The 18,890-nt window shown below is 48.4% G+C and overlaps 1 protein-coding gene across 1 annotated transcript in view; it reads right to left on the bottom strand.

Moving 5' to 3' along the window:
- LOC138521922 (prostate stem cell antigen-like) overlaps positions 1–12,563 on the bottom strand; it is a 34,164-nt gene extending 21,601 nt beyond the window's left edge. Inside the window, exons 1-2 of the mRNA XM_069635099.1 lie at positions 12,090–12,563; positions 10,809–10,934 (exon numbers count right to left, since the gene is read on the bottom strand). Of these exons, the coding sequence (XP_069491200.1) occupies positions 10,809–10,934; positions 12,090–12,144 (181 nt within the window). The 5' untranslated portion in view covers positions 12,145–12,563. The remainder of the gene's footprint in view (positions 1–10,808; positions 10,935–12,089) is intronic.
- Positions 12,564–18,890: the final 6,327 nt, after the last annotated feature.

The following is an 18,890-nucleotide window of genomic DNA, read 5'->3' as shown; positions in this document are numbered from 1 at the left end:
TTTTTATGATATCGAAGACATGTTCTTCCTGTGCGAGCAGGTCCTGAGACCACCAGCAAGAGACCTGTGGGCGGCAGAGCAGAAAAGACAAAAGAAGAAGGTAAAGAAGGCCTGTGCCCGCCAGCGCAGAAGTACGAGTGGCTAGCTGCGCAGATGAACTCTGGAGATGAGTCGTATCAATGTTGGCAGGGGACGTTGAAACTAAAGGACGCCTCCATGCTGTCAGGTGTTGTTGCTTGAGTGATCACAGCACGCCTCCCACAGGAACGGCTGCGATCACGTAGAATGCTTTAATAAAAAAGGGCGAGCGGCTTCCTCTCGCCAGTTACCTCCACTCTGAAACCGACTGTGTGCAATTCTTGTGTTCATGAGTAGGGCCCGGCCGGCCTCCCGGGAGCCTGTAACATTCGCTAACTCTTCCTTTGACTGGTTCTATGTCATTTCATCGACACCCATCATTTGCCATGGAATTTTTGTCGTACAAAATTTTCACATTTTTTTAACATTATTTTTGGGGGGGGTTCTGCCCCAAGCTCCCTGTAATTTACTTATTTTTTTAATCCTGAACCCCCAACCCTTTCTATGCACTTGTGCCCTTGCCCACTCCCTCAAAACATTTTCGAACATTCTATTTCGGCAGAAATGCTGCAGCAAAGCACCCGTCGTAAAAACAGATGTCGATGAAAGGAGGCTCTACCCTTTGCCTCACTTTAAAAACACAGGATCACATGTCTGCCACAGCCACGCCCTGCTCCTCAGGCGCTCCTTGCATCAAGCGGAGCCCCGCCCCTCCCGGAGCCCGCGCCCTGCCCCCTGGCGGCTCCTGAATGGAAAGGCATGTCCCGTGGCTCGCCCTGAGCAAGAGCGGAGAGTTTCTGCATCTTCAGACGGATCGCCATCCCAAATGGCGGCTTCCAGAATGGCCCGATTGTAGGGGTTTGGCCCTGCTGCACAGCGTGATGGGGCAGGAAGCTTGCAGTGGTCTTCAAGCTGGGGGACTGGATATCCAGGGGGGTCCATACTCCTTAAAAGGATTTAAGTTTTTACTATAAAATATAAGCAGATTTTCAACTGCTTATATTTTGTATTTATTGTGTTTATATAGCGCTTTAATCAAAAGCGCTTTACATTATGACAACAAGGTACATAAAAATTAAATTTTCTATTAAAAACAGTCACCTTAATCGTTTTATAAAGAGCCTAGACAGCCTCAGGGCCACCTAGGTAGGCCCACCCCTGGGTGATATTGGCGGGGGGGGGGGCAGAAACAATGTTTTTACTCAAGGTGTGGTCTCAGCATGAACTCGTTTGAATACCACTGGTCCAGGGGAAGCTGGGGGCCGACCACTGAAGAAGGCAACACAATAGGGGCTGGCACCAGGATTTGCCATGAAAGGAGGCCACAAGGAAGGCATGGGGGCAGAAAGCCCGGTGTCCACGGATGAGGGGCAGGAAAGGAGCAGAGCTCCAGGTACCCCCCACTTGCCTATGCAAACATGAGGTGGCCACAGACAGCAATGCAAATAAGACATACCCCGGCAAGCCCACTTAAAGCACAAGGAGACCCAAAACAGGCGTCTATCGAGTTCCCCTTTTCTCCCAGGTGACTTCCTGCGGCGACCTGTCGTGAGCCAGCCGTACATGTGGGGTAGATTTGCAGGGGCTCATTTGCCTTTTAAAAAAAAGAATATGTGGGTGCACCTGCATGTTTACTTTCCTTATGTTCACTTTGCTGTGACCCCCACCCCCCCAATCCCCCTCCATCCCCAGATTTGCTCTGTGGGAATCTGCTTCTCTCAGTGATCGAAGTGAGCGGGAACGGTCGGGAGCGGTGTTCCAGTACTTTTGTTTTTTTCTGTATACCATTCCTCTACTTTGTATGACCACATTCACCATTGTCACAGGATTTTCCCATCCATGTCCCAGTGCACGTGTAAAGTTGCAGTAGTTACTAGTCCCATGGACACGGGCAGCCTCTGCGTCGATGCTGAGGGCAGTTTCTAGGCAATACGGTGCCCAGGGCAAGCAACAAAAATGTGCCCCCCACCCCCATGAGTTTGCGACACACTCCCATGACGCAAACAATGACTCTGCGCAAGCACTACCTAACATAATGCTCAAAATCCGTGTGCAGCGCAGACGCAGCCCAACAGGTCCCTGGAAATGCCATAAGAGGCTGCAGTGCAGCTCAGGTGCTGCGTGATAGTCAGACCTGGGGGGCGGGGGGGAGTGTTACCACACAAATGCAGTAAGGGACTGATGGGAAGGCCAACTCCTTCATAGAGTTAAGAACTGGGACGAGGAGGAGGAGGACGTGGAGGCCATGGATCACTATATGGATAATTTGCAGTGGTGGAAATGGAAAGAAATTGGTGGGGGTTCCCTCAAAGGCAGGGGTGGGGTTGAATTTGAGGTTCGGGGCCCGAGGAGGTGGGGGTAAGGGGGCAGAGCTGGCAGTTGACCTCCAATCAAAGTAAATGTCCAAAATAATAGTTTAAAACCGCACTATTTCTTTCATGCGGCTCCTTTTCCAAACTATATATCAATTCCGCTTTAAACCACTTCCATGGCACTGGTGATGAGTTACTTCACAATGCAATAGTTTTGACCAGGGTTGCTGAGTAAATATTCTTTAACATGCACAATTTGCATTCCATTTTATTAAAAAATACTTCCCCTCGGGCACTATTCAAACACGGTGATTTCTGCTCGCCATAAGCAACATTTTCCTTTACTTGAACCACACCCATCACAGCTCCTGCAGCTCCCCTCTGAAAGCAGTTGCATGGCTGCATCTTGTGTGATGTTAATAGGGGTATTTATTTATGCAATGTTTGTCACCTGTATATTTATTTCTTTATGCAATGTTTGTCGGATACAGGTTTCCGACGAGCATTGCATAAATAAATAATCCAGGTCCATGTATCTGACAAACATTGCATAAATGAATAAACCGGGTCCATAAATCCGACAAACATTGCATAAATGAATAAACCGGGTCGTGCTTGAGGACCGGGTCATGGCTGAGGACTGTGACTTCCTCTTGTGACCTCTTGCATGGGGTCACCAGAGGAAGTTACAGTTTGCTCACGCGTGCTTTTCTTTTTTTTCTTATTTTTTTTTTCTGCTCCCCAGCACAGAGCAGGGGGTTGGGGCGGCCCAATGACCAGCGCTGATGATTTGTTTATGTATATTTTGGCGAGGGACAGAGTAGGGGCACTTTGACTCGCTCCCAAGTTTACAAGAAAAGTGTAAAGTCACTTAGTTATATTACAAATGCTGACAGAAGGCCCCTGCCAGGCACAATCGTTTATCATATCCGTGCCGAATGAACTTTTTGGACCCATTTGCAAAGCTCACTGCTCACCAAAAGTGCAAAGCTCAAGTTTCCCATTGCCATGCAGGAGAACGACAGCCGGTCCTGTTTTTGCTTTGAATTCCAGGACTTGTAGTTTTCTTTAATGCATAATGGAAAAACCTACAAGTCCCAGAATACAAAGGAAATACACAGGACTGCATGGCCTTCTCACGCATGGCCAGGGGAATCTTGTGATCTCAGTGGTGTGCGCATAATCCTCTATTTTCTTTCAGGGCTGGACTGCCCCACCGGGACATTCCCCGGTGGGCCTCGGGGCACAGGGCCTATTTGTTTAGCGCTGCCGCGGAACTATACATAAAGATAACGAAAACGTCAATCGGGACCAACCAACCAGCCTGGGTGCTTCTCTGTAAATTGGTGCAGCCGTCTGCCGCTGGCTGCAAAGGCCCGGGTTGGTCTGGTCGCGCGCCTGCGAATGAGGGGCCCGAAATGCACATGCCCTGCTCTGCTGCAGCAAGCTACTGCGTGGTGTGTGATAATTATTCCCATTGCGCAGGTGCAGTCGGCCAGGGCTGCGCACAGGCACACAGCGGCAGGTGCACTGACTTCCTGCTCCTGCTCTGAGTGAGTCAGTGCTTCTGGAGAGTCCACTGTGACGATTGGCAAATACAGTGAATACTGTGCGAGCTGCAACAACCGCCGGCCGCAGTATTACTAAGGTTCAGGTGCGTGCAGACTAGTGATCGTGATAGATTGCTACTTGGGGCCTGGGGGTGCCGCTCTGCCAGTGGACAGGTGGATGGGATGGGGGGGTCGAGGTTGTCTGCCGTGCTAAAATCGGTACCGGGCCTAGCAAGCAATTTTTTTCTCTGGGGAGAGGGATTGTGTGCTTCGTGTTATGAGCCCCGATTCTGCGCCGGCTGTGAATAGAGGTGGATGGCTGACCCAAGCTGGACCCAGCATGAAAGTGCCTCCTTGCCAGGCTAATGCAATTACAACCGCGCTAATGGCCAGGGCTCTGCGCGGTGAGCAAGCTGCAGGCAGTGCACACCTTGGCTAGAAAAATATAACTCTGCCAATCGCAACTTATATTTGAATATAAAGTCTCACAATATTAGGCATTTTAAAGAATACGCATTTTACATCTTTAGCCAAGATTAGGATTTAGGAAGGCTGGCTAGACTCCGTAAGCAACTCAAGAGGGTAGGCATGTGGGCGGGTACTGCCGCCCCCTCTTCCCCAGCCAGCGGTGGGCCCATCCCAGGAGCAGTCAACAGGGTGCACGTGAGACAGCATCAGCAGGCAGTGCCTGATAATGCTGAGGCTATGGGCATCAAAGACATACCACCGGGCCCAAGTGCAGCCTTCCCCAGAAGTGTTCAAGGCCCCCCACCAATGCTATAGTGTCCTGATTGCCTGACCGTGGAAAGTGGGTAGATTATGACGCCTTTGCGTGCAACACAGTAACAGTGCATCACCCACAACGCCAACAGTGTGCATCCATCGCCATTGCAAAGACTTAGCAATGCTCACGAGATGCAAACAGACAGTGCAGTGCCCATGAGGCATGTGAGGTTGTTGTAGGGCCACTAGTATTTCTGTGTCCCTGATCCAAAAACAGCAAAGCATTACCCAAGACAAGTTAGACCTCCATGCTGACCTAGTGAGCCCCCTCATGAAGAGTTTGCCCCTCAGAGCCAGTCCCAAGTTTTAAACTTATTTAAAACATGCATTTTTTTATCCATATATGTTTAAAACATTCTTTAAATGCATTAATTTTGACACATGTTATTCAACATTGTCTTGGGGGGATACTCTCCATCCCCTCATACAAGCGCTGGGCTCATGTTCTGTGTTCGCTCCTTCAGTGAAATATGGGGCCCCTTTGGTAAAAATTTGGTGAAATATGGGGCCACTTTGAAAAAAAACTCCAGGGCCACTTTTGGTTCCCAGTCCAGCCCTGTTTTCTTTGCTCTCCACCGGGTGATCTTTGAACTGAAGTGGCTTTGGGGACCGGACCTGCGAAATTCTTGCCTTTTATCAGGAATGAAGAAACTGTGTTTTACAAGAACTTCCGAAGTCTGAAGACTCCTGTCTAGAGTTAATGGGAATAGCTCCTCGGCTGCTGATTGGCGCTATAGTGAAGATAATGGGGGTCATTACGACCCAGGCGGTAAGTACGCCAACTTTACCACCATGGTGTAAACTGCGTTTACACCATGGTGGATGGCGGATTCACCGCCCCATTCCAAGGTGAGTGGGGCGGTAAATCCCCATTTCCCATTTTACCCTTCCCCATTCCCATTTTTGCCCCATAGGGTATAATGGGAGTGGGGAAGGTGCTAATTATGCCACCGTAAATTACGGTGGCGTAATTAGCACCAAGGCGGTTTAGCGCCATGGATTTTAACGGCTGCTAAAAGCAGCCGTTAAAATCGGAATCAGGCGTTAAGGGTTAACGACGGCGTTAACCCTTAACGCCTGAGTTGTAATGAGGCCCAATATCTCCCCTTTTGTTCTCGCGAGTCCGCGGAACCAGGCCTCGGTGATTCGCACCACACATTTCAGTGGCCTGCTGCTCGCCTTTCACAGCCACTGGACGTCAAAGGCGCGTGCGCTTTTAGGGTGCTTTTCTCGCTGACATCCGGAGGCACGTGCACATCCGCCTTTGTTGTGCCTCTCCTTCCATTTGCGCCCCGGGCAGCCGCCCGCTCGGCCCGCCCTTAGAAACAGGGCTGTCTATGCCAATAGGAAGATGTCTTCAAGCATCCTCCACCCAGGCATATCCCGCAATCTATGCTTAATCTGCACGTTCCAGCCTCGAACCCCATCCGACTCCAGCTTTCATCCTTCTGAGGTCGATAGCTAGAACACATGATTACCAGTGAGTCGGTTGCGCGCATTAACCTGCAGAACCTTTTCACTGCATGCATTGATTCAGGCCCAGACAGACTCTTCGCAGCCCTCTACCCAATCACGCTTTCATCTATTGTTGAAATGAGTACCATTCATGTGAGTTTACTCCATAGCACACCCTGCACTTTCATCACTTTTATTGCACCTGCAGTCCTGCACTAATGTTTGAAGTGCATCACCTTAAAAGCACAGTTTCTTCCATCTATATTGTGACATCAATCCCCTCCTTCACTGCCCAAAGACCCTAATACAGGCAATGCAGAGTTCGGCACCTAGCCTTGAAGCCACAGGTTCAAACTCCAGCAAGACGACTCAGCCTTTCGTTCATTTTAGGACCCTACTTTCAATACCATGAGGTAGGTTTGCTCTCCCTGTAGCCCCAAACCCATGAATGGTGAACTAGGGATGAAACATTGCACTTTTACGCCCCTATCCAGTCACACCCATAGGCCCCCACAACCGCACTCCCCTTAGTGGAGAAAAAGGGAGTGGTATTGGAGGCCTGGACAGGCCTGCGGAAGAGCGGGCTCCTTCAGAGAAGTCAGCGAGACTTGGCAAGCCAATGGGGAGAGGGGAGTAGTCCTCTTTCTCCTTCTGCTTTACACCATTGCCACATTGGCTGCTTCATGGCACGAGACACACTGAATAGCCAATCAAAAGGTGCACTTTCATCCGGCATCATGTGGCTGCATTCCAGTCTTTTTCTGATCATTTCTTTTTTTGTTTTTTAATACAATCACTCTGGCAGACATCGGACCTCCACCCTGGAGCAACAGGTCAAACAATTAAACATAAGGAGTCGCCCCTAGGATTGGAACCAGCCTTGCTGAGCTCTTGTTTTGTATAGTAAGATTCTGATCAATGTTGTTTGCAAGGTCACAGGTTTATGTTGAGGTGAAGCCCACACCTCAGTTGTTTACGTAGTACGGGGGGGAATACTATTCAGGTGTTCTCGTATTCTTATCCGTACCTCCCGAATTGTGCTCCCTGTGTATATTTTGTGACATACACATATCAAAGCATAGATTACATATCAAAGCATAGATTACATATCAAAGCATAGATCACATATCAAAGCATAGATTACATATTTGGATCTACAGTTCAAATGTTCTGTGATCTTAAACGGTAAGCAGCCTTGGAATATCGCAGTCTGTGTTTGTGTGGCATATTTGCACATCGAGCAAGTGCCACATTTCGTGAAGCCAATTGGTGCTTGTTTGCTGAGCCAATCTTTTTCTGTTATGTTTTTTTGTGATACAAATGATGGGTTTAGTATGTTCCGTAATGTGGAGCTCTCTTGAAAGATATGCTGGTGTAAGGTTTTAGGCAAGGTTTGATATGCTCATCCATTAGTAGTATATCCCAGTGTTTCGCCAGACTGCACAACGTTCACCGCGATATAATTCTCTATGTCACACTACAAACACCAATGTCACCCAATGTACGTATTTTAAACTTGTATCATCCTTGAAAGGGACCTACGGGTCGAAACACGTGTCGGCTGACCTCACATAAACAACTCTATGAGACAGAAATAAATACAAAAAACGTGTGCACCAAGCACTAAGAAATCAAAAAGGAAACTGTGTGGAAAATCACTTTCTTTATCAAAAAGAACAAGAAAGCATACTAAGAAATGCAAGGTATCCAGGAACCCCCGCACTCCCCCCGTACTACATAAACAATTAAACATACATGGTTACAGAAAGAAAAATTGGAAACATGTTCCCTTTATAGCCATTAGGGTATTTATTGACTGCAGAGCTACCTTTTGGAATCAAGGGAGTGTTTTACAAGTCATCGAGGTAAGTACACACAGAGGGAAGCAGAGACACACAGGATCATCAGAAGGGAGCAGGGAGATACCAAGTTGGGAGGGAGAGAGGGTTGGCAATTTGTCAGCAGGGCATCTACAAGGAACCAGGTGAGGAAAGTGGGGGATTGCCAGGCAGGAGGGTGGGCACTGCTCAACCTCAGGTTAGGCGGGGAGTGGAGAGTTCATAGACCTAGGTGTTCAGGGGGAGCCATTCCTTGAAGACGAGGGTCTTGAGCTCCTTCCTGAAATGTACCTCAAGACCACTTCGACCTCTGCCCAGAATTCAGACAGAGTTAATCAGGACCATAGGCTGCCACCAGCTGGTTTCTCATACAAATGCGAGTGCCCCTCCGCGGAGAACTGTGGAGGTCAATATGATATTATATGATTTGGTACTTATAACGTGCCTGTACACAAGTGTTTCTAGGCGCCACAAGGGAAGGGGGACGGAGAGAAGACAGGACAACGATCCTAATAGGCCTTGTGCCATTCAGATCGTGCAAGTGCGACAACACAAGTGCAAACGGGGAAAGGGGGAAGAGGAAGTGCAGGGGAGAGAGAAGGGGAAAGTGCAGTCAGGCCACCAAGGCTCCGAGTAAGTGCAGCCAGGGCAGCGCTGGCGGCTCTGGGTAAGTGCATGAAAGCCAGGGGGCAGTAGGAGTTAGAGTTAAAGCCCCTAAGTGCATAGTAGGTGTGGAGGCAGTGCAGGAAGACTGGTCATAGAGGGGCCTGGTACCCTGTAAGACTCTGAGGGTACCCCGAGACCAGTCAGGGCAGGCAGACAGGAAGGTTAGCAGGGAAGAGGGAGAGAGGGGAGAAAAGGAAGGTTTTGTGCAGCTTCCGGAACTTCAGGTGGTGCGGCTCAAGTTTGAGAGGGGCAGGGAGGCCATTCCAGAGGGAGGCACCTGCAGAGGAGATAGATCTCAGCTTGGAGAAACATCTGACCCTCAGAGAGTTCAAGTTAGCTGAGCAAAGGGCTATGGAAGGTATTTAGGCAGAGAGAGTTGGATATAATGTGTGCACCGGCCCCAGAAAGCCTTGTGGATGATGCAAAGGGTCTTGAGCTTGATCCTTGCAGCCACTGGGAGCCAGTGGAGAGATTTCAGGGTTGGGGAAATGTGGTCCCTGGGCTTGAGGCCAAGGATAAGTCTTGCAATCCTGTTCTGGATTAGTTGAAGGGGGCGAAGAATAGAGTTAGGCAGATTTAGAAAGAGGCTGTTGCAGTAGTCCAGCCTGGAGAGAACCAGAGCTCTGGAGACAGTGATCTTCTGGGGGAAGGAGAGGAAATAAAGAATACCTCTGAGGAGGTGCAGCTCGTAGGGGGCCTTCTTGGACAGGTCATGGATGTGAGGAGAGAAGGAGAGAGTGGAGTCGATGATGAGCCCAAGGATTTTACCTCAGAGGAGGATAGGGGTAGAGGGCCCAAGGAGGGCGGCCATAGTGCAAGAGGGAAAGCAGCATCAGGGATCCCAATGAGCTGAATCTCAGTCTTACCAGCATTGATGCAGAGGTAATTGGAAGTGCACCATTTCTGAATTGCGGATAGACAGTCAGGAATGAGCGAGGAAGGAGGGGAGGCTGAGGGAAGCCTTAAAGAGAGCTGTGTGTCATCCGCATAACACTGAAGTTGGAAGAGAAGGTAGAAATCAGGTGGGCCAAAGGGGACAAATAGACATTGAAGAGCCAGGGTGAGAGGATAGAGCCCTGGGAGACACCACAAATGGAGAGAGATGGGATGGAGATAAAGGACCCAAATTAGACCTGGGAGGGTCGGTCCAAAAGGAATGAGGTCAGCCACACCAGAGCCTGATCCGTGATGCCCAGGTTCTCGCAGAGACGATTAATCCGGATGGGGTGTTTGACCGTATCAAAGGCAGAGGAGAGGTCAAGGCGGATGAGGACAGCGGTAGAGTTGGAGTCAAGGTTAGAGAGCAGATCTTCACAGGTGTTCAGAAGTGCAGTTTCCATGCCTCTGGCTGCTCTGAAGCCAGACTGATGGTCATGGAGACAACCAACAGACCCAGTGTGGCGGCTGAGCGGAGAGATAGCCAACTTCTGCAGGAGCTTGCCCAGGAAAGGAGTGATGGAGATCGGGTGATAGTTAGCCAGAATAGAATGGTTGACAGAAGGCTTTTTTAGAAGGGTGTGCACAAGGGAGTGCTTGAGGAGAGAGGGGAAAGATCCAGTGGTGAAACAGTGATTGAGTGAACCAAGCAGCTGATGCACCACGAATCTAAGGTGTGGTTTGAGGAACGGAGGGTCTGCAGCTAGACCCCCACAAAAGAAGGACTGAAATAACCTGCTAAAAGAACGGCAGCCACTGAACCCCAACTCCGGTAAGAGCAACCTCAAAAGGACAAAATGCAACCCATGACCACCACAAAGACCCCAACTGGAACCAACTCATTGACAAGGGCACAAAAGGAAAGCTGGAACCACCTCCCAAGAAGACCCACAGGTACCACCACAACTGAGTCACAAAATGGAGAGAGACAGCAACAGTGGCAGGCCTGGCCGAGCAGTAGCACCGCAAACACCAGCAGAGAAGAGCGCGTGCCAAGCTCCCATTGGAATGCATGCCTTACAGCTGGCTAAACTGCAACCAAGTTGTCTGTCCAAAAGCAGCCCAGCTTAATCAAACCACTATGCTATTGGTGGTATCTTCCTCCACCGTTGAGCTGGCCATAGCGCAATGAAACATCGTTTCCAACAATCAAGCACAAAAGAGGGTAGGGGCAGTCATGAAGTACTTACAGGCTGTCAAGGTGTAGGCAGCACAGGTATCGTCCCCTTGGCACAGCATCCTCACCGGACTGCATTGCGCCTTGGTCTGGTTGTTTGCATAAGTTGCTTCATAGCGGTAGCACAGCAACGCATCACCTGCACAGGAAAAAAAGATGTTCATGGTGAGAAGGCCATGCTAGCAGACTGCCTACTGCAAGGGGCATGGAAGGATGTGCTGTGGTCCTCGGCCTCCCATGATGGATATGCCATGCTCCAGCATATACGGAGCAGGGCATTGCCCTATGGTTCTCTGCCTCCCATTTTGGATACGCCATGCCCTAGAGTATATCCAGCAGGGCATTGCCCTTTGGTTCTCTGCCTCCCATTTTGGATACGCCATGCCCTAGAGTATATCCAGCAGGGCATTGCCCTATGGTCCTCTGCCTCTCATTTTGGATATGCCATGCCCCAGGGTACCCGGGACAGGCGTGGACTGGCCTATAGGGAACTCTGTAGATTTCCTGGTAGGCCTCTGCACCCTGGGCAGGGGTGGGCTGGCCTATAGGGAACTCAGGAGATTTCATGGTAAGCCCCTGCACACTGGGCAGGGGTGGACTGGCCTATCGGCAACTCTGGAGATTTCCTGGTAGGCCTCTGCACCCTGGGCAGAGGGGACTGGCCTATAGGGGACTCTGGAGATGTTCTGGTAGGCCTCTGCACCCTGGGCAGGGGTGGACTGGCCTATAGGGTACTGTGGGGGTTTCCCAGTAGGCCTCCGCACCCTGGGCAGGGGTGGACTGGCCTATAGGGAACTCTGGAGATTTCCTGGTAAGCCTCCGCACCCTGGGCAGGGGTGGACTGCCGTATAGGGGTGGACTGGCCTATAGGCAACTCTGGAGATTTCCTGTCAGGCCTCTGCGTCTCTTCTCACCCCTCCCCATCTTATTTTCCGTTTTGCCGTTCAACATTTCTGTAATTATATATTTCGTCGCATTTAATTATCAAGTTTTAAATCAAGTGTTCGTTGCGAGGCCCACAAAGTACATTGCAGCCGCCCTCCCTCCCTCCCCGAATATACTCTGCTCCGATCCCTCCTGTCAGCGCCTTAGCAGTGCAGTCCCGCGAGCCCCGCCCCCTGCCCTGTATCTCGGTGGTCGCCTCGCCTCCCAGTGCCAGCCCAAGATCCCTCCGCCTAGTAAAAGAGTCTCCCGGCAGCAGCCGGGCCTGCCTGCTTCCTGCCCCAGCACCAGTCCTCCATTACCCCAGGCCCCTCACCCAGGCACACAAGGGGGGCTATGAGAGGGCACTTACCCAGCGAGAGGGTGAGCAGGGCGAGGAGTGAGGCGAACAGGGGCCCCGGCTTCATGCTTCCTCCGGCCGTCAGGTCAAAGCTCCCTTAGGTTGAGGTGCCCTGCTCCCTCAGACGAGGACATGTCGCCAGCCGCCTGCGAGGCTAGAATGCGGCGTGGCTGCTATTTCAGACGGGTAGCCCTTGGGCTGGGTACGGCGAGGCCCTCAGAAACCAGTTCCCCATCCTCTGGGCCGCATCAGCAGCCTGCGTGACGCAGATCCTGGCCCTGGGGTGATTGCTACCTCCACGCCGCGCCCCCACAAGCTGTGCATGGGGCGCCTCCTCTAGCAACTACTTCACTTCGAGGAGACGGTTACACTGGTGACCAAAAACCTATAAAGAATGCACGCCAGGGCACGAGAGAGAATGAGGTGGCGCCCCCAAGCCAGGGAGGCCGAGGACAGCCGCAAAGGCTTCTGGGAGATGACAAATAACTCCGCCATTTCACGCCACACCTGCCTCCATTACAGAACCAAAAACCCTCAGAATTGCGCCACCCAAGCCCCGCCCACCTGCCACGCCCACACATTAAAAACAAAAAAAACAGATTACCAAGAAACATAAAAAAGTGCTAAGAAAACAGGGCAGTGTTTCCCCAAACTAACAATGGCAACAGAAACAGCAACACCTGGAAGGCCTGGCAAATGAGTCAGCGTTTGTTTTCTTCCTCACCAGATAAAGGGGGGTACCTTTATACGCAATGTTCTGCACTCGCCCATGTTTACATACCTTCTATAACTTGACAACGAGAACACTAGATTTTCAGGCAGTCATGTAACGTTCAGCGCAAAATACCACGAGCCAGATTGAAGAAATGTTTATTTGTGCCCGGTGTTGGCGCCCAGGCAGCAAGTTGCCTATTTATATAGTGGTCTCCTGAACAGCCAGAAACCAGGAGACTCCATGCTCTTCCCCGGAGACCCGGAGAAGAGCCTAAAACCCCGGAGTCTCCGGGCTAAACTCGGAGGTCAGGCAGGTATGTTATGCCTGATGTGATATAGGCGAAAGCTGAAACACTTGTGTATAGCCGCGTTATAAATGCTATATAATATCACACATCGGATACTCTTCAGCCTTGGTCTTTGTCACGGAACTCCTCGGTGACTTGCAATATCCTTTTTACGTACGGCAGGGGGTACTTTATCCTGTATAATACAGGGTCATAGTATGCTTAGCTTTTGCCGATTCCGGGGAGGTGTTCTGCGCCGGGATGATGCAGGGATGATGCAGGGATAATGCATCCCTGGCTTTCCCCCTTTGTAGATTCTTAGCATCCCTTTTCTCTTGCTGTCCATTTTATTTTTTATTTATTGTTCTGACATGACTTTTAAACTTTAAATCTTGTATTTTGTGTGTGAGACACATTTTGTACTATGTATATAAAATGACTACCTTTTCTCTCTTTTCTTTTTTATATTTACAGGAGGGAAGAAGAGGGAAAAAAGAAATGATGTGCACTTTGTATGTTTTACTTTTGTATGGATTAAGATTGTTAAATTGTGTCTTTTCGTATACAATTGTATACATTTTGTGGTTTGTGTACGTTTGAAAAAACAATAAAAAAATAAATAAATGCATGGTCATCCATTCCTGGCCTCTCGCTTGAGGTAAAATAAAAGCAACATTCCATTGGCTGATACACAAGGTCAATGTAGAGCCTGACGGGGTTAAAAAAAAAAACGAACTGACATGCAGTGCAAAAAAAAGTTAGGCCGTTTATTTAAATGCATCTAAAACGTTTTCTTTGTGTGCTTTAAAATAAGCAATGCTGTGCAGTTTCTTGCTCTCTCCAGCAGTGCACAGAAGACACATACTATCCTAAACAGGTCCTTATCAATGATTGGCTGTAAAGTGTCACGTGGGAAGGAATGGGCAAAGCTGGTCATGGCTTCAAGTGAGTGCTGCAGAGACAGCTGGAGTTCTGCCAGTGGTGATGTCACAACTGGAGCGTACTAACTGATTACAGAGCTGTAGTGATGTCATCTTATTATAGGTCAGTAGTGATGCCACAATTGGAGCGTACCAACATTACAGAGCAGTAGTGATGTCATCTTATTATAGGTCAGTAGTGATGTCACAATTGGAGTGTACCAACTGATTGAAGGGCAGTAGTGATCTCATCTTATTATAGGTCAGTAGAGATGTCACAACTGGAGCGTACCAACTGATTACAAAGCAGTAGTCGTGTCATCTTATTATAGGTCAGTGGTGATGTCACAACTGGAGCGTACTAACTGATTAAAGAGCAGTAGTGGTGTCATCTTATTATAGGTCAGTGGTGATGTCACAACTGGAGCGTACTAACTGATTAAAGAGCAGTAGTGGTGTCATCTTATTATAGGTCAGTGGTGATGTCACAACTGGAGCGTACCAACTGATTACAGAGCAGTAGTGGTGTCATCTTATTATAGGTCAGTGGTGATGTCACAACTGGAGCGTACCAACTGATTACAGAGCAGTAGTTATGTCATCTTATTATAGGTCAGTAGTGGAATCACAACTGGAGCGTACCAACTGATTACAGAGGAGTAGTGATGTCATTTTATTATAGGTCAGTAGTGGAATCACAACTGGAGCGTACCAACTGATTGAAGGGCAGTAGTGATGTCATCTTATTATAGGTCAGTGGTGATGCCACAACTGGAGCGTACCAACTGATTACAGAGCAGTAGTCGTGTCATCTTGTTATAGGTCAGTGGTGATGCCACAACTGGAGCGTACCAACTGATTACAGAGCAGTAGTGGTGTCATCTTGTTATAGGTCAGTGGTGATGTCACAACTGGAGCGTACCAACTGATTACAGAGCAGTAGTGGTGTCATCTTGTTATAGGTCAGTGGTGATGTCACAACTGGAGCGTACCAACTGATTACAGAGCAGTAGTGGTGTTATCTTGTTATAGGTCAGTGGTGATGTCACAACTGGAGCGTACCAACTGATTACAGAGCAGTAGTGGTGTCATCTTGTTATAGGTCAGTGGTGATGTCACAACTGGAGCGTACCAACTGATTACAGAGCAGTAGTGGTGTTATCTTATTATAGGTCAGTGGTGATGTCACAACTGGAGCGTACCAACTGATTAAAGAGCAGTAGTGGTGTCATCTTATTATAGGTCAGTGGTGATGTCACAACTGGAGCGTACCAACTGATTAAAGAGCAGTAGTGGTGTTATCTTATTATAGGTCAGTGGTGATGTCACAACGGGAGCGTACCAACTGATTACAGAGCAGTAGTGGTGTCATCTTATTATAGGTCAGTGGTGAGATGTCACAACTAACCTGTAATAAGGAAAGGATGTAATGCTTTATGTGGGTGTATAGGTATTGCATGACATGGAAAGATCGTCTGATCCGAATAAAGTGGTCAGAATGGCTCGTAAATGGCAAGTGTCCTTCATTTCCCAATTTTGAAGGTGTGTTTGTCCTTTAATCAGGAACTGTATAACATCTTTGCAAATTTGCTGCCGCTTAGTTGATGTGCGTTTTTTTTTTCAAGTTCAAGTTTGGATACTTTATTTATTTATTATTTTTAAAACGCTGAGACAAGACCCGTAGGCATAAGAGCGCTGAAAAGACAGATTACATTGACCAAAAGCCATCAGACTGAAGGGGTGCATGCGGGTGGCAGGCGAGGAGCAGGAGGAGTAATGGACTAGCAGTATTTGTAGGCCACGCTTGAACCTGGTAAGAGAACGGCAGGACCTCAGGCCAGGCGGCAGGGCGTTCCAGCATTCAGGGGCAGCATAGGGGAAAGACCCTTGAGCTGCCTGAATCAGTCTGACCCTGGGGGTCTGCAGAAGAAGGAAGTGGTTGGATCTAAGCACTCTGCGTGCTGGTTGCCAGAGAAGTCTGTAAGATAAGCATAGGGGGCGTGTTCCATAAAGGCACTTGTGTGTGATGGTCCACACTCGGAAGGTCATTCTTGATGTCACATGGAGCCGGTGCAGGGCCTTCCTGGCCTGTGAGGCATGATCTTTTATTCATAGCCCCTCTACGGCCCAGACTGCGTTATTTTGGATAGTCTGCAGACGAACCAACTCTCCATTGCCAATGCCTTGTAGTAAACTGGAACAGTCATCAAGTTTTGTGCCTATGATAGCTCTGGCAATGGTGGCTCGGTTCCTGCGAGTGGGGAATGGTCTGTGCTGGGATAGGAGTTTAACATAATATGAGGTGGAAGAGATCAGGCAATTGACATGCGCTGAGCCAAGAAAAATTTGAGAACATCTGCATTCATGATTAGGGAGTATGCAGTGTTTTCAAGTATACATTTCCTTCATTGAAATATGATATGCCCTGAAGAAGGCTAGGTCTCGGCAGGCAGTATATCCTCAGAGCCGAAACTCGATTTTGGCATAGGAAAGACATTTAGCTGATTTTCCCTACATTATCTTTTGAATGTTGTGAAATTAAACACACACGTTCGATGCGTTAGAATAAAATGACACATGTTAAAATAGGGTGTGTCATTGATACAATTGTCTGTATCCAAGGTTTCATTTGCTTGCAAGTACCATTATTAGTTACATTGGAGGTGGGGGTTATATATATTCAAGTCTTTTTTGTTTCTTTGTTTCTTTGTTCAAAATATGAATGACTGTTTACTTGCACTTTACACTTTATGTATGCAAATGTGTACATCAAATAATGGGTTTATATGAAATGTGTTCGAAATAAATGAAATTGTTGATTGGAACATACCCCAAAGATTATTCTTGAAGTGTCCTAAAGTTGGATTAAACGCCAGGGGTTCTCCTGTTTTTAAAATATATGTTTTGATTCCCACTTGGAGATTCCCGCCTCCATGAATAATCTGTGTGGGTCGCCTACCTGCATGTGTGGTAGGTATTATGGTATGCCATGTATTATAAGATCCAAATCCCTGGACACGTACACATTGTTTACAGTTTTCATTTGCACATACATGAACCAGAAGCATGTGTGGTAGCGGGCCACAACACCCCACGCGCCCACAGGTATGAAGGGGTCGGCCCTCGCGCTCTTTATTTTCTTCTGCTCAGTATCTGTCTCCTTTGTTTTTCTTTCCCCCTGAAATTTCTGTTTGTGTACTTTTGTGGGTTTTTTCCCTGCCTGTCTATGAATCTTTTCTCTCATTCTTTCCTCTGGGCCTTTCTTTTCATCACCCTCTTCTCTTTCAGGGTCTCTTACTTTTTCCTTCCTTCATCATTTCTCTCTGCCTCCTCTCGACGCCCCTAATTCAATCTACTTCCTTCTTTCTCTCACTCCGTCGTGTTGCTAGCCTCGTGCTCTCTAGTGCTTCCTTATTTGGCCTCTAATAAATATCTTTCTTTTAATAATATTCCATCTCTCACGGTCTGTCTCCTGAGCGCCCCCTCAGCCCCACCTATTCCTCGGCTGGACAGTCTTTCTCTGGGTTGATTTCCACACTCTCCTATAAGGTCCAGAGGGTTCTGTGGGGAGCCCTCTCGTGGGAGGGGCTCAGTGTAAATTAGTTCTCATTTAAGTGACGTGTTTAGCCCTCAGTACAGCTTTAGCCGCTGACCAGCTATGATGATGGCAGTCTTCTGTCCTCTTTAAACGTGCATCTATGCGCTCTCAGCCACCCTTGCTCCCAGGGACCAATGTGTTTCATGTCACAACAGTGGCCCCTTCCCTTTCGGTGCCCCGGGCTGTCGCCCACTTTGCCCACCCCTAGAAGTGGCCCTAACTAGAATCAGGATCTGTGCTTAATGCTAGGGATGTGCGGCCCTTAAAGCGCTTGACTCAAAGTGAACTTTGAATCATTAAATGAATATAATACTCGAGCCGGTTCTGAGCAAGCCTTGACGTTTCCGATCCGCCTTGTAAGTGGATCAAGTCGATTCAAACCAGTTTCAATTAGAGGGCACTCTTGGCGTGACTCGCTTTCACCTTGGCCTGCCATTAGACCAATATGGCACCACTTTTCACATGCACTGTATTGCTCTTTCATTTTCATATTTGCAGACTACAATCTTCTGAAGGGCCTTCCAACCCACAGCGCTTCAAAGCCATAGCAATGGCAGTAGGTGCTATGCAAATATCAAATTACATGACACAATGAAATGAAAATAAAGGAAAACAGGTGAACGTGACAAAAGCGTGTGCCGAGTCAAAGCAACACACATTTCTATCATGTATAGCTACTCAAATATCAGGATCAAATGTTTCAGTTATTCTCAGGATTTATCTGCAAACGGTATTGATTTTGTATTTTTAGAGCATGAAACATGGAAAATCGTTATGTTTCGGTCCCTTAAGTCGCCTTTTTGTACTTTTCTGCTGGAAAGCAATTCATGTTTGCTTCTCGCATGTCTTTTGTGTTGGATGACAAAACAAGATCACAAGAGTGTGCTTTGTGCCTTTCAGTCAAACGGCAAAGACTTTTGTGAAAGAAGGCACGTGACTTCAAGTAAGGGGACACACTCAAGGAAGGGTTATTATAAGAAACGATCCAGGAAGGCTCATCTTTCATTTCTTTGAAAGGGGGTCCAGTGAACCTCCGCTGCTTGGTGGTTTGGTTTGAGTCCAAATGAATGCATTTTGTTCATGAGTCCAGTCTTATGTTCTCAGCAGAACATGGCGGCCCTCGCTCGGCTCGAGCCATTCCCCCCATTCAGCTATTTCAAGCTTCCATAAAATGGAATCCTTGCCTCCAATTTGAGCACCGCCTCCAATAAAAAATAAATACACTGAGACATTTTTTGTTCAACTGCCTCGGGCCACATGGAGGCCTTTTGAAACAGACCTCACGCCAACCACG

The sequence above is a fragment of the Ambystoma mexicanum genome, chromosome 13, assembly GCF_040938575.1.
Source record: "Ambystoma mexicanum isolate Mex_15411 chromosome 13, UKY_AmexF1_1, whole genome shotgun sequence".
NCBI classification, from domain to species: Eukaryota; Metazoa; Chordata; class Amphibia; order Caudata; family Ambystomatidae; genus Ambystoma; species Ambystoma mexicanum.
Note: the sequence above shows the minus strand (reverse complement) of the source record. Positions and strands in the feature narration are given on the sequence as shown.